The sequence below is a fragment of the Alligator sinensis genome, unplaced genomic scaffold (genome assembly GCF_000455745.1).
Source record: "Alligator sinensis unplaced genomic scaffold, ASM45574v1 scaffold366_1, whole genome shotgun sequence".
NCBI lineage: Eukaryota > Metazoa > Chordata > Crocodylia > Alligatoridae > Alligator > Alligator sinensis.
The window spans coordinates 70,980-86,072 of record NW_005841851.1 but is presented as its reverse complement, the minus strand read 5'-3'; the positions used below and the strand labels follow the sequence as shown (position 1 = coordinate 86,072).

Here is a 15,093-nt window from a genome sequence, read left to right as displayed (position 1 = left end):
CTTTCCCTATATGGTGCTACTTCTATGGGTGTAAATGCTTCACCTTGTTCACTCGTCTTCTATGGGGCCTGAAGTTGTATTTGACAGTTTTCAAATTGGCATTTTGATCTAGAAACAGTATGGCTCAGTAATTAGATGCAACTTTCACATTTATTCTCATTTAATTCCATCTGCTTTTAAGAAGTTAATAACCTTACTCACTAATAGACTTTTCCAGTCAATTTGCAACACCCTCAGGTCTGGCTGGTTTGTCTGCTGTTTACTTCCTGGGTGAAGACAGAGATGGCTGTAAACACTTGTTTGTGCCCAAGAATCCAACACCTGCTGAAGTGATGAGAAGCTTATTGTTCAGTTCAGCTCCAGAAAGCCTGAAGTTGATCTCTCTAACACTACAGCATTTGTCCCAGCTGTCAAAGCAAATGACACTAGCAAGTTGGAGAGCATAGCATAGCCAAACAAAGCAAACTCCAACCCCCTGAATTTGTCTCAAAATATCTTCACAGAAACACTCAGCATGTGCACGTACACATAGCATCTAAACGACGGAGTGCTACTGCAATACAAATAGAAAACTTTAACTAAAAGCACATTACAATAGCTAGGAAAGGTCTGATCATTTGATTTAGCTAGGATAACTGATTTAGAATCGAGTGGCAGGAGCTGCAGAACCAACAGGGGTTAGCTTGTGATGAAAGATGACCCGAGTGTTAGGGAAGAAGATTCATTTGATGTGGCTCCTTTGGGGCAGAAAACAGATTACCTGAACATACTTACGTCAGGTGTGGGCAAAGACCTGTCCCATCGGTTGCTTGGAGTAGCAGATCTGTCTTTTTCCACTGAATTTTAGATAATTTCCTTGCTTGGTTTTATACAAGTTTTATATTCCAGTGAGGTAGCAAGTATGAGGAGGTAAAATGTGCACGTTCTTGTTTCGGATCACAGCTCTGCTGTTCTCCAGGAGCATATTAAAAAACATTTATTGTTCAAAATGAATTACTTCTCTGATACCACTGTAGGGCTCTGGAGATAAATTCCCATTTTGCAGAACTTGGGGACCAGTTTCCCCAAGCCATTCAGATCCAAGAGTTAAGACACAAAAACCCCAAGCCACTGGAAATGAGGAGAATAGCAGAAATAATTTCTCCAGGTACTCATTATGTGGCTTTCCACTATATCTTTAAGTTTATTCCAGGATAGCTACTCTGCTTTACCTTTACAGGGATGTTTCCAATGCAGCGGCTTTCCCAAGACATGCTGGAGTGAATAGTTTCTATCAGTAAAGTTGCATATTACACAGCTGTTGCACTTTGTTCATTCTGGAAGTTCACATGGTGATGATTGCTACGCTATACCTTGCATTAGCTTTGAAATGCAATGAAAGATATTGGGGGCACCAGGCAACTACACCATTGGAAAAAAATAATAATAAAAAAAATTATATATATGTATGGTTGACACCAGCAGTAGGAGGCCTGAGTTTCAGAGTCCAAATTAGTTCTTCTGCTTTAATACAGTTTTAATTAACATAAGTCCAACAGACATCTTGATAGTATAGGTACATTCCTTAATTCACATATGGCTGTACTTAAAGACAAGGACAAACATATAATTAAATTAAGGACAAACATATAATTAAATTAAATAGTGTGATTTAATTTAGTAGCTGTTTAAATTCTGAATCATGTTTTAAGTTAAAAAAAAAAGTTATAATTAACTATTAACGTTAATGAGTCAAAACCTTCCAGAAAGCATGAATCCAAAAGGAAAATGTCCAGCAGGTGAACAAGAACTCGTTTCTTTTCTCCATCACCAACATCTGCATCAGTCTCTTAAATAGCTATTCATTCAATGAAAAATTACTCTGCACAGTGTGTCAGTGTTTACTTTCTAGACAATGCTTCTTGGCCTGCTACTCATCACGGTCTTCTAACAGGTACACAATTAACTCATAGGTGAACAACACAATGGCTGTGTTTGGTATCTGCCTGATGAGCTGGGCAAAAAGTCCTCTGTAGAAGGCAAGGTAGCCTTCCTCACGTGCTACCAGACGGGCTGTCTGAAAGAAAGTCTTGTATTTTGTGCCTTCCTCTCGCAGCCGTGTCCGTATGACCTCTGGGGAAAAATGAAAGAGAGCCCTAGGTTAGTGTCTCAGATCCTCCTGCCTAGAAACAAGGAAAGAGGTCTCTAGCACAGGGCAACCAAACCTTGTTTCATCCTGGACCAGCGAGCTGCCAGACAGATGAACTGCTCTCTTATATCTACACATCCTGAGGTTTTGCGTGACGCTCCCATTAGCCAAGACTGGAAATTAGAACTGGGTTCCCGACTTTCATGTAAATACAAACTGCAGAAAACAGAGACAGTCTCCTCACTAGGACAGCTACAGAGCCAAACGCACTGTTGGAGTGTGTATGAGCCATCCTCAAATGGCAGCATGGGGTCATCTCACTGAACTTTAGGGTGTCAGCAAGCAGCACATGTATCGTGTTGGCTTCTGTGCAGGTGGGCTTAGGAAGGGCATTCAGATTCTGCATCATATGATCCATTCAATTTTATTTGCTGGGATGCATACAGCTTGGGATGAGAAGATTTAGGAATTCTTATATTCTTTAAATTAAATTGAATCCAACTAGGCTGCTGCAAAAACCAGGCTTTCTTGGACACGGCACTTCAGATTTTTTTCCCTGTGCTGATACATCTGCACACTAATTGGCATGTGACTCAGGTGTGTAATGAAAGTCCAAAACAGTCTGTCTAGCTGCAATGCAAGTCTGGTCAAATCTGTTTGCAAGTTTTGGCTAAGAATGGCATCCAACAAAGTCAGTGTCAAAACCTCACGGAGATGTGTCATGTAGTTGCACCCATTAAACAAGGTACTAAGGACATTTGAAAAGGAAGAGGAAGGTCTGGATTAATTTAAATTACTTTTTCACTAAAACTGAATTAACTGATGAATCAGGCTTCTTGTTACCTCTGCTCATCCTGATTTGTGATGTGATCTGCTGCTTAATGGGAGAATATGAAGCATTCAGAGGGTAACATTTGAGGGGGGGCATTTTTTTCAATGGCACTTACAGGCAGATAATTTAAGCTGTGATAACAGCCAGCATCTCAAACACTGGGTCCAAAAGAATGGACAGGGAAGGAAGAAAGATGGCCTACAGATGCGCCGGGAATTAGACTCACTTTCCCATGAAGTTTCATAGAATAAAGAAATACTGCTCAACAGAAAAGAGGCAGTCCTCTCAGCGGCATTTTTATAGCCAGCCTCCGTGCAGTGGTTGTTTCCAGGTCCCTCCTCTGCCACCCATTATGTTCTTACGGGCCAGCCCACCAGCTTTGCCTCATATAAATCCCTACTGAGCTGCCAGCAGGAGGCAGAATCACATTAGTGTGTGCAGGGGTGGTGGTGGGGAAGCCCTGCATAATCTAAAATGTACCATGTTATGCCTCAGCCCCTTCTCCCTCTTTTGTGGGTTGTTCTCATTATCATCTTGCACATGAAACCAGACCATAAGCTCTCTGGGAGAGGAACCTTAGCCTATTTGTTCTGAAAAGTACTTAGCTCACATCTAGGTGCCGTATAAAAAGACTGGAGGATCTGATTAATATGAAATACAAGCTTCTGCTGCAAAGAGCGGTGAGGAGGTTGCTAGATGAGGCACCGTGTGCAGAACAGAAGGGGGGGGGGAACAGGCAGCAAACTTCTTTTAGCAAGCCTTGTTATTTAACGAACAAAGAGCAATGGGAACACCAAAGAGCTCAGTGTAGATGCATTCAGAGTAAGGTGCATCTCTAGACAACAAGGGTGTCTTCTGAAGTTAATAACATTACAGCATTGCTGCCCATCAGTTGGCACAGACCAGAGGCAACACACATACTACTCAACCGGTAAATGGAAAGAATAATGTACCATGTGGATAAGCAATACACGAGGCACTGCCCTTAGAAACTGCAGCAGCAAACATCAGTCCAAAAAAGTTTGTGGAGCTCCTCTCAGTCCCATTAGCAGAAGGAGGTAGCTGGGCATTCTTCAGACGCTTCTTTAAGCTTTCATAAATAGCAAAGCAGATAATGGTTTCGGAAATACCAGCGTAGGAGGCAGTGAGGCCTCTGTAAAAGCCACGGATGCCTTCTGTCCGGTAAACGTATCTAGCGCACTGCAGAGCATTCATGGGCTTGGAACCCCCGACTCTAAAAAGCAAAATAAAATAAAATTAGAACAAGATAAAACATTTGGGTTCAAACTTTGTATGGAAATGCTGCAAGCGATAAATAACCCAGGAGGAACAAGAAGGGCTTGCTAAGTGTAACTGCAAGAATCTAGGACTGCTTTGCAGAGACTTCAATGGCTCTTTCATTGTTGTTGGCATTGTAGTCACATTTCGAAGGACTGCAATGCTAACTTGGCTTGGCTTTTCCAATCAGTTGATACATGCTTGTGCTAATCTTTTCAGGTCGGCCTGGCTACTCTGTTATACTGCTTCAGCGATCTAAATGCTTACCATGGTGGAAGCACTGCTGTAAAGTGAACCAGCTATTTCCTTCCAGTCCAACTTAAGCCAGAGGCAATGGCCTCCTACAGGAGAAATGACCCTTCAGGGTAAGTGGCAGCATTCAATTCAAAGGAGCCACCTAGTGATTTGCTGGACTTAGTCTTTATAAATAATTTATAAGATCTACAAGCCAGCGGTCATTTTTGTGCAGGCCGGGAGCGACCCGAGCCCTTTTCGCGCTGCACACGGGCTGTGGCCAGCAGCCCGGGGACGCCGGGGCGGAGAGGGAAGGCCTTCGAGCTGGAATTAGGCACGGACACGTATCGGTAGTTTTAAAAGATTGTTTACTTACACCGAGATGGCAGTGGTGTAGGCTAGAAAACTTGCTTAAGTTGCGGTTACAGAGAGAAAAGAAAACAAAACAAAACTCGAACCTGCAGGGCATGAGGGTACGTCGCATAGGGTTTCGGCGACGGGAAAGTAAACCTGCAGGACTCGAACCCGGGTAGAAGAGCTCTGGAGTCGTCCGGCAAGGACTCACACGAAGTTTGCTAGGCTCCGTGGGTCCGGTTCGTAGCGCGCGGGAGGGATACGTCTGGGAATCTATCGGCGACGGGGAGAGGCTAGAGGTTGATCAGACCTCCGTTGCCTGCTTGAAATGCGCTGGGTCTGTAAGGATCCGCAGCGCTTAGAGATCTTCACACAGCGTGAAGTCTCCTCCTCCCTTGTTCGTGGAGTCCTCCAACTTGGGCGGAAACCACTCAAGCCTCTTATAGGGCTAGCAAGCCAATCACTAGCCGCTACGTGTGAATAATTTAGAACTGGCCAATAATGGGACTCGAATTAGCATACAAATGGCGGGAACTCTTTGCAACGAGCACTTCCGTGCTGCAACAAAGAAATGCACCCTGCAAAGAAAGCTTCAAATTGGCGGGAAATTCTCCCTTGCACCGGGGTTCTCTTTTGCAGCACAAAACTCCACTGTGCAAGGAAGCTGCAATTTAGCGGGGACAATTTAGCAGTGCCGAAGCGCACACAAACAAAAATATCACACCCTTTGGGTTGTGACAATTTTCATTTTCAATAATTTCTTGGTAGCTGCTGGGATCCTTTTTATCTCACCCACCTGACCTGAGACAGGACAGGGGGAAAGCTACCTTTCTAAAGACATATTGTTAACATAGATTCATAGATGTAGGGTTGGAAGGGACCTTGCAGATCTTCTAGTCCAACCCCCTGCCCTGGAGAGAAAACTGGGCTCAAATGACCCCAGCTAGGTAACTGTCAAGCCTCCTCTTAAAGACCCCCAAGGTAGGAGCCAGCACCACTTCCCTTGGAAGCAAAACTACTCAATTATTGGCATTTAGGGAAAAAAAATCCCCCAAAAACATTTGCCTGTTCTCAGTGTAGATAGTGGCCAGTTATTATGGATCTTAAATTACTGCAGTATATGAACCAACTGTTAAACCCATGTCTGTAGGATCTCAAGCCAGTGTTTCTCTCTGTATTGCCTAAGTGGACTTTAGTCCTAGCCTTTTCTAAACTGAACCCAGCAGGGAACCTCTTTGATACTCAATATGGCCTCCATTCCAATCGTATACAAGCACTAGTCAATGCTTTTATCTTCTTAATGTCCCTTTGATGTAGGAAAGATTTTACAGGTGGCAACCAAGGCATGCCAAAGTCGCACAGTCTGGGCTAATGTTAGGACCTGAACATAAGAACTGCCATTTACTGGGTCAGACTGCAGGTCCATCTTGCCTAGGATCCTGCGTCACACGGTGGCAGAGAGCGGATTCTGAATGGGTGAGCGAACAGGATCTGAGCAGATTTTTTCTGCTGTTCCTCTCCCACTTGCAGCATCTACCATTTAGGGTCTAGGAAGTTCTGGTTCAGAGACTGTACCCCTAACTCCCATGCTCAATAACTATCGATGACCCTTTCCTCCAAAAATGTCCGATCCCTTTTTTAATCTGGCTACACTGTCAGCTTCCACAACGTCTTCTGAGTCTCAAGCTAGGACCCACTGGGTAGTGGTAGTGACCCTTGTCAAATTAAAGTGCAACACTGACAAGTTGAAGCTGTACCCTAGTCAGCTAGAAGGCCAGTGCCTTAAAGGCTGTGGTGGTTGAATTGGGTAGGAAGAGCTTCGTTATGGACTCATGGATGGAAGAAGCAAATATATATTTTGGAGCCTCCCATAAATAGTGTCAGCCAGTTTCTCTCAATCAGTTGCTTACTTCCGTTCCAGCTGCATTCTGGTCTTCACCATCCATATAGGGTTCATCATGGTATTTGTGACAAAAGCTTAAAGACAGAAAGAAAACACAGTTTCATGAAGTGTGTGCAGTGGCTTCAGTAACTAGGCAAATATTAAGCTTTAATGCTACCCAGTCCCAGTTGGCAGGTTTCAATGAAGAGGTTCAAAACAAGAAGTGCAGGTGGGTAAGTCTGGAACCATGGCACTGCCACAGGACTTTGCCATAGTAACCTTCAGAGGTATTTGCTCTGTTCACTTCAGGTACTACAGCGACGGGTGCTTCAGAGAATCTCATGTACCCAGGCTGCTGTAAACAGCCATTTGCAAGATTTAATATTTACCAACTGGGTTTAGAATAATTTATTAACTTCTCTTTTACTGAACTGAAATCCATGGGCAAACCATCCCCAGGGGATATTTCATGACTCTAGGTCAGAGCTTTCCAAACTGTGTGCCGCGACACATTAGTGTGTCGGCGGCAGTGTGTAGGTGTGTCGCGCGAAATGCAGAAAATTTTGCGGAAGGGCACCGCGGAGCTCCCTTACTCGCGTCCGCTTCCCTTGGCCCCTCCCCCGGAACTGAATTACTGTGTCGCGAAATGATGCATGTCTAAAAAGTGTGTCACCAACATGAAAAGTTTGGAAAGCTCTGCTCTAGGTGGTGCTGTTGGGCCATCTCATTAACTAAATCCACTCTAATTAAGGGTTATTTTAGAATGGCTTTTAAATGGGCATTTTGGCAACTTAAATTGGAGACAGCTGATGGAGTTGTCTTGCAGTAATGTTCCCACAATAGTAAGCTAAGTTCCCCAGACTGACAAAAAAAGAAACTCAAACCAACAGTTTGTCTAAAAAACACTTTAGTTGAAGGTTTGTTCATTTCCACTTTTGTCATCATTTGGAGGAGCATTATTGTGCTATTTCTCTTTCGAATTTGAAAATTACCAGTAATGCCAACTGTTGGGAAAACATTGCGAGAATTGGGATTTCTAAGTCAAAATAACTCCAACTCACGATCTCCTGATCAGACCCTCAGATCTCTGGATTTTCCCAGCTGGTTAGTCTGTGGAGGGGAAGGGGTGGTGGTGGGGGAAGAGACTGAGGCCCCCATGCTGAGGGAGGCAGAGGGGCAGGAACAGGCCCTGGGGCAAGATGTCCAGAGGCATCGGGGGTGGGGGGAAGGGGGAAGTTCCTTGCAGCAGTGTGCACCCCTGGGGGAGACATGGGGGGCACGTGCCCCCTGTAAGCCAAGGCAGGCTGCCCGCTGTGGGCTCAGGGGACTGTGCCCCGCTGCTTTTGCCCCAGGAGCTCACCTGTGTGACACCAGTGTGCTTCCTGCCACCGGGTGGGCAGGCAACATGCCGTGTGGCCAGCATGCCCCATGTCAGCTGCCCACCCTGCCCCATGTCAGCTGCCCACCCAGCAGGCAGCAATGGCGTTGCATGGCTGAGCTTCCAGGGCAAAAGCATCAGGGCACAGAGCCCCAGCTTACAGTGGGCAGCCTGCCTCTGCCCCCCCCTCCAAATGCATCTCCTGGTGGGGTGCACTGCTGCAGGGAGTGGCCCCCCCACCCCATCGCCTCTGGATGACCTGCCTCAGTCCCAGGGCCCCGTTCACCCCAGCCCCTGCTCCTGTCCCAGTCCCACTTCCTCCCTCCCCACCCCACCCTTTCCCCTCCACTTATCAGCTGGGTGCTGTCTTGGTCTCTGTGTTTGCTCCTCACTCCCAAGCTACAGCCCCTCCACCCCTGCTGCTGCCTCTCACTCCTGAGCTGCAGCATCTCGCATCCTCCCAGGGTGTGTGGGACCCCCTGCTCCCCAGGCTTCAAACCCCACACACACCCCCAGAGCCCCCCACACCTTCACAAAGAACCCCTGCTACCCCACTTCAAAAACAGCATGTCATGATCTACATGCCAATCTCTTGATTTTTTAAGAGTTTGTCTCATGATTTTTGACACGGTGGGGTTGGCAATACTGAATTACCAACTTGAAAGAGAATGTACACAACTTTAAAAAATAATTTTCAGTTAGGATATGGTTCTTTCACAAGTCAGGCAAATATACATGCTGCATGAGATCAAGGAAATGCTGTTTTTTTTAAAGTTAACAGCTTGCTTCCTTCTAGTTTCCCAGTCAATAAACCTTTACCCCTGGTAAATATCCATGGAAGCAGTTTTGCTCCACAAAAGGATAAGGCACCAACACTCCACTGCTGGTCATCACTCAATAACTGCAGTACTTATTCTACAGATACTTTTAACACTGAGATTTTACAAAGGAGTCCAAAACCTTATCTGTACACAGGCTGTACAACTTTAACTACTGCAGTATCATTCAAATGGTCTGTCCCCCCTTTGCCCCATGTGTGGACTGTTTCATCAGCACAATGTACCTACCTTCACCATTATAAAGTCTATCTGCTTTGGCATATCGGCACGCAGACTAACGTTATGTCAGTAGAAGTGGTTTGTTAAAAATGTAAAAGTATGACTGTCCCCTATGCAACAGAGTTATGCTGGCACAAACAAAACCAACCACACACAACCAATCTATGTGTAGGTTGTGACTGAGGAATTGCGTCTCTTGCTCCGACTGAATCACCTTTAGGCATGTTAAAAAATCTCAGCCTCGGTGCCTTGTTCTGCAGGGTGACTCTTACATCCAGCAGGATTCAAAACTGATCACAATCCCCAGCCTCCCACAGGGTTATGCCAACAGTTAAGCATCTCTCTGCCGAGGCTGACTGCGTGCACACAAACCTACACAGGCATCTGCTTGGTGTGTTCTGGAGTTTTATTTGTTCCCCCTCTCCAAAGCATTGGAGGGACTTTTTGAAAATGTACTAGTCACAGCTTCCCACAGCCAAGTTACATAACTGGGGCGTGTAACACAGATTTATAATAAATTCCTTCCTGTTTGCACTGATACTAAGTTGCATAAGAGGGGAGCTGCAAAACTGCCAGATGTAAGAAAAGACGCTCTACAGAACGTCACTTTTTTAGCTGTGCAGAAGGAGTATATTCCTTACAAATCCCGGGGTAAGCTTGGGTATGTACAAATCCAGGGGTGAGCTTGCCAAGTTGCCTCCTATCTCCCTGTTTTGAAGAGAACTGAAAATTCTCAGCTCAACAGCTTTTATTTTTAACCATGCCTTGTACTTTGTTTCCTGAACTCAGTCACCTCTCTTGCTCTCAGGCTTTTATGGGGGTCATTTGCTGGGCACGTTTCTTAGAAAGACTCGCTTTCTTGACTCCCAGCAATGAATTCTTATGTTTGCCCACGCAGGAAGCTCAAGTGTGTATTTTCAGAAAGAGCCAATGATTTGTGCACATTAACACAAAGCTTCTCTCTCGCTGCACCACGGTAGTGTGCAGTGGGCCAATCAGATAGGGCTACATTATTCCTGGCACCATAGAGATAGAGAAAACCCTGTTCTGCTTTCCAATTCACTGCACAATTTGCTTGAGGGGTGAGGATGGGGAAATGTATTTGCTGCAGCCCACAACAGCAGCTATACTGTACAGGGGAATGGCATGGTGGGCTCTGAAATAATGAAGGGCAGTCTCACATATACAATTATTTCATCTCTCCCTCTGAAGAGGTTTTTGGAACAGAGCGCAAATGAGGGGTGGGAGGGCTGCGATCCCAGCTGGACAGTATGATTGACAGAGTTAGCCCACTACAGGAGGAAGGCTGGGTAGCTCAAAACCACTGCAAAACAGCGAGGGAGATGAACAGCTATTACCTACCTGCAGAGCCCGCTGAGCAAATGTGCACAATGTTGCTGTTGGGCACAAAAATGCCATTGAATCGCTCCTTGGCTTTGGAGTAGCATGCAAAGTAGATAGCCCTGTGCAAGAAAAAGGAAAATTTCATATAGAGCGTCTCTCTAAACATTCAACTCCGACTAGCGCGTCTTCCCACAGGTCTAAAAACAAGGTCTCTCTCAGAAGTGGCCTGCCCAATTTTTTTGATCTAGAAAAACTAGACTTAGACTGCACCAGCCTCCAATGGGATGTTTGCATTCATAGCTAGAGAGCAAAATGTTTTCCTTTTAAATCAACCCAAAACAGGAGGTAGCATAGTCTGGTGGACAGGACACAGGACTGAAGAGCGGGGTCGCTGGGTTCTAATCCTGGCTCCACTAACACGTAGGGGCCTGTACTCTCTCTTTCAAAGAGCTGGGCAAGTTCCTTGTTCTTTTAAATGCATCTGCCAGAGAAAAAAAGAGGTGATGTTACCCCCCCGCCACCATCTTTCCACCTCCCCTGCTGAAGCTGCGCCACCTACAACAGCCTCATGTTTAGGACGCTCCCCTGGAGGGTGGGAGGTGTCACTTTGAATCCCTTCAAGCAGCATCTCCTACATCTCTGGCAGGAGCTGTAACCACTATTGTATCAGGCACAGTGTCACGTCTTGTTCCTCCGCAACAGCAGCCCCTGCATTTGCCCCCACGTGTTAGGCATGATACAAGAACACCAGGAGACGACTGCCAACTTTCTGGCTCCGAACTGGGCTTAGGAGCGAGAATGGGGCTGAGCCCTGGAACAGTTCTCAGCATTTACAATAGCAAACTCTGGGAACCTTCAGTGTCAAAATGTGAGGCACCTACCTGTAAGGCCCTTTTTCTGGATCTGACCTGTAGTTTTTCACAAGAGCGCTAGATCACTTTACAGAAGTACTAATAAAATTATTACTCAGCTTTTCTGCACTCACAAACTTCTCAATTTATGACCACTTCCCCAAGTCATCCTTTCTAACAAGCTGTAACATCCTTTCTAACAATCTGCTTTCCTTTTTAAAATAAACTAACTTGCTAGTACTAACTGAAATCCATTCCTTTATGCAATAGTCCACCATTCCCAAGCTCCCTCTCTGCTTGTCTCTATCTTGTAGCTAATGAAAAGCAAATATCAAGAGGAGCAGCTTGGATACATATCTAAGAAATATTTTTTCTGAAACCAATAAAACTGCCATAGAAAGCCTGGTGGATTCTTAGGTGCAGTAAACAGACATAAAAAGCATATGAAGGTGTTCTCTTGCCTTCTATAAATCTGTACCTTAAAATGTGCTACAGTAGTATTAAACAGTAATATACAACCCATTTTTGAGTTGTGTAACACAAAAAGAATGGCTCAATATATACACAAGATTTATTTTTCACTTACTTATCACTTTTTCCTCCATTGATCTGCAACTGCTTTACAAAGAGGAGTAGCCCCTATTTACAAATCGGATAATGAAGGTAGAAGAGTTAAAGAACCTGTCCATAGTCATTTAATCTGTGACAGGCCTGCTAGTCAGAGGCCTACAGTTATCTTATCCCTGGTCAACAGTTAATTCTTTAAGTGAGCTATAACCAAACCTAGTTTAATAAGAACCTTGTAAACATCTTCACTGTGATTTTGAACACAGAACAGCGTTTGTGACAGCCTTAAAATATGCCTTTTTATGTTTATTATCGAGCAATTTAAAGATCTTTACCTTGATGGTGCAACTCCAACCAAGTTTGGACCCAATCCTCGGAAAAGTGACCTTGGTCCTTCTTTTTCCAGAATTGACCTACAAAAAACAAATACATGGGTTTTAAAATAAATAAATAAATAAATAAATACAATCAACAACCCTCTATTCTGGCAGACAATAAGCAGTGAGAAATCATAAGTACACTGGTAAGTGTTAAAAATGAACCCACTGGCTGTCAGGCTATGTACCTTAGTTGAAAGCTACGTGACTCTCAGTCTCTTCTTACATATTAAAAAGTAGGCTATTGCAACAGAACACTAAGGACACTGCAGACAAGTCTATCTGTGTCATGAACACGGGGTGCTATTTCAATCATGTGAAAGCTATTGGGAAATGGGTTATTAGAAAGTCAACAGAGACTGCAAGATAAGTCAGTACTGAAAGACAAAGGCATCTGGCATTTTTTGTAACACCGCTGTTCCTTCAGAAATTTGCTTTCAAGGTAAGGTAGAGGGAAAAGGCATTATTACTCGAGAGCTGCACATGTGTGTGGTTGAGAGACATTCCTAACAGATGTCCATCCTCCAATGACTCACTGGTCATGGCTAAGCAATGCAGGAGGCTGTCTGTCCTACTCTGTCTAATAATGGGATGGAGGGTGAGCGATGGACCCCTTCCTACTTGCAAACTGTTAACGCTGCTACTTCTCCAGTGCAGCCAGGCAGCAATATATTCTCTTCTCTGAGCGGAAGCAATGGGCAGAAACAAACTATTCATTGTGAGGCCGTTAGGGGCAGATGTGTGACAGCATTACAACAGCAGTAGGAATCTATTCATTCCTCTTCCAAAGAGTGCGTGATACTCCTGTGATGTAGCTGGAACTCGAATCCTGACTATCCAAAAGACAAGAGAGTCACTGTTTTGTGGGGCCTGAGACTGCCTTAAAAATTAAGTCCCCCTTGCCTCTTTGCCTTCAGGTGTCTGAGCCTTGAAGTTATAATGGGGTCACACATTTTCAAGCTTTTCACCACAAGTATAAGGACTTTTTGTAATGTAAATCTTAGCTTTAAATTAATCATTAGACTCCAGGACCTGGAGCATTAAGGACAAGAACAAGGGAGAGCAGGCAGCAATGCAGTCACTATACTGCTGTCAGTCCAAAGCCAGAGTTAAATTGCCTTTTTTATCTTCTAAGACCAAATTTCAGGCATCAATTTCATGGAGATGAAATGGTTTAGATCCGTTCCAAGGGCATCTGCCAATTTTTGGTCAATACCTTGGTACAGAACATCACTACTGGAGAGTCAGACTCTGTGCAAGAATCCTTAATATTGCAGGAGAGAGATATATTTAAAAAGACAAAACAACGGTTGACTATTAGTTGGTGTCCCTGTACCAGGTTTTGTGTACCAAAGAAAGGCCACCCTTGAGTGCCACAAAAAGTCACTGTGGATTTCAAGTAGGCTGGCCTGCAAGGCCCTCCTATTCAAGCCAGCCCCATCATGTGAAAAACATGCAAGGAAGTTCAAATAGCTCTTGCTGCCAGGGACAGTTAAGGTGCACCTGTCCTTTTGGTTCGAGTGTCCGTCCCCGTCCCCCACCGCCCTTTTTTTCCCCAGAGTTTTGTTTTCCAGGTCATTAACACTTCTGGCACCGTTTGCTACAGAATCCATAAACAAGCTCATTAGACAGAGGAGAGATGCAGCAGCTTCTGAAACACATCCCCAGAGCGGAGCAGAGCAGAGCATACTGTGTAAACTCCCAGGCCGAGTGTCTCCAAGGAGACAGATCCAGTGACTGCTTGTTCTTTGTCGCTTAATAGTCACGACTCGGGCTTCCAGCTGAGGTGACTCATCAGAATCTTAAATGGATTATGCACAAAACAGCATGTCCTTCTGGGAGTGTTTTCCATTCTGCAGGCAGGATTTATTTGCTCTTTTTTGGGTATCCATTTTCTTTTTAGCCTTAACACAATCAGTGTTTTCATAGCCAACATGCTCAGCTTCCCAAGAGACATTTTACAGACAGACCTCTGGAAGCATGGCAAGGAAACAAGCAGTCCTTAATGCCACTTAAGGTACCTTGTTCACATCCACTGCTCAACTGTTTGCGGCAAGAGGGACAGAAGGGCAAAAAGATCTATTCATCCTACCAGCTTTCTTTAAAGGTTTCAAAATTCACAACAGCAGGGAAGTGGCACCAGAAACACTATCTACCCTGCAACTATACTGACCATCACAAGAAGCAAAGGGTGTGATCACGTTGAAAGATCCCCTGCCCCCCCAGCCATCTAGAAAAGGCAGGTGGGAAGTTCGACAAATTCCAGAGTTTGAGCAATTGCTGAAATGAAATGAGATCAAATGAACCAAGATTGCTAATGCTGAGTTTAAGGAGTCGATAATATGGATGTCACAAGCCTTGGCCTGGTTCTACCCAGTTTCCTATCATTCAAAAAAAAAAATAAATTAGAAAACGAGATGGGTGTACAGAGCTGGGTACACTGGGGGAACTTTACTGAGCTTCCTTCTTGTCACGGTCACAGAGAAAGGTCCAGGATGGAGTCAGATGAGGCCGAAATGGACCAATATATTCCAGTTACCTAGATCAAGCACCGTGCACTTCTTTCACTCCATTCTGATAATAAAAAGTTGTAAAGAGGTTTGTTTGCCAAGGGAAGAGTATCCTTTGCCAAGGGAAGCCGAGTCCTTGTGTGACTCGAGCTACAGAGTTCTGCGCAGATTTTCCATTGCTCCTGTACTGTTATTATATAACAACCTTCACCAGGCAATCTGCCAGGTTTATTGGAATTACATAAATCAGCTGTTTTGCTGTCTCGTGTTTTCTTTGGTGTATGTAACATCTGTAGGAAG

At 44.7% G+C, this 15,093-nt stretch overlaps 1 protein-coding gene across 5 annotated transcripts in view; it reads right to left on the bottom strand.

Moving 5' to 3' along the window:
• Nucleotides 1–1,085: 1,085 nt before the first annotated feature.
• The window catches only part of SLC25A33 (solute carrier family 25 member 33), a 29,331-nt gene continuing 15,323 nt past the window's right edge, over nucleotides 1,086–15,093 (bottom strand). For 2 of the 5 annotated variants that reach the window (XM_025211092.1, XM_025211103.1), the window contains exons 3-8: nucleotides 12,242–12,319; nucleotides 11,926–11,978; nucleotides 10,507–10,607; nucleotides 6,737–6,803; nucleotides 3,914–4,194; nucleotides 1,087–2,112 (exon numbers count right to left, since the gene is read on the bottom strand). In XM_025211092.1, coding sequence (XP_025066877.1) covers nucleotides 1,910–2,112; nucleotides 3,914–4,194; nucleotides 6,737–6,803; nucleotides 10,507–10,607; nucleotides 11,926–11,978; nucleotides 12,242–12,319 — 783 coding nt within the window. In that variant the 3' untranslated portion in view covers nucleotides 1,087–1,909. Of the gene's footprint in view, nucleotides 2,113–3,913; nucleotides 4,195–6,736; nucleotides 6,804–10,506; nucleotides 10,608–11,925; nucleotides 11,979–12,241; nucleotides 12,320–15,093 lie in introns of all 5 variants that reach the window. The other 3 variants (XM_025211112.1, XM_025211106.1, XM_025211096.1) reach the window with 2 other exon arrangements.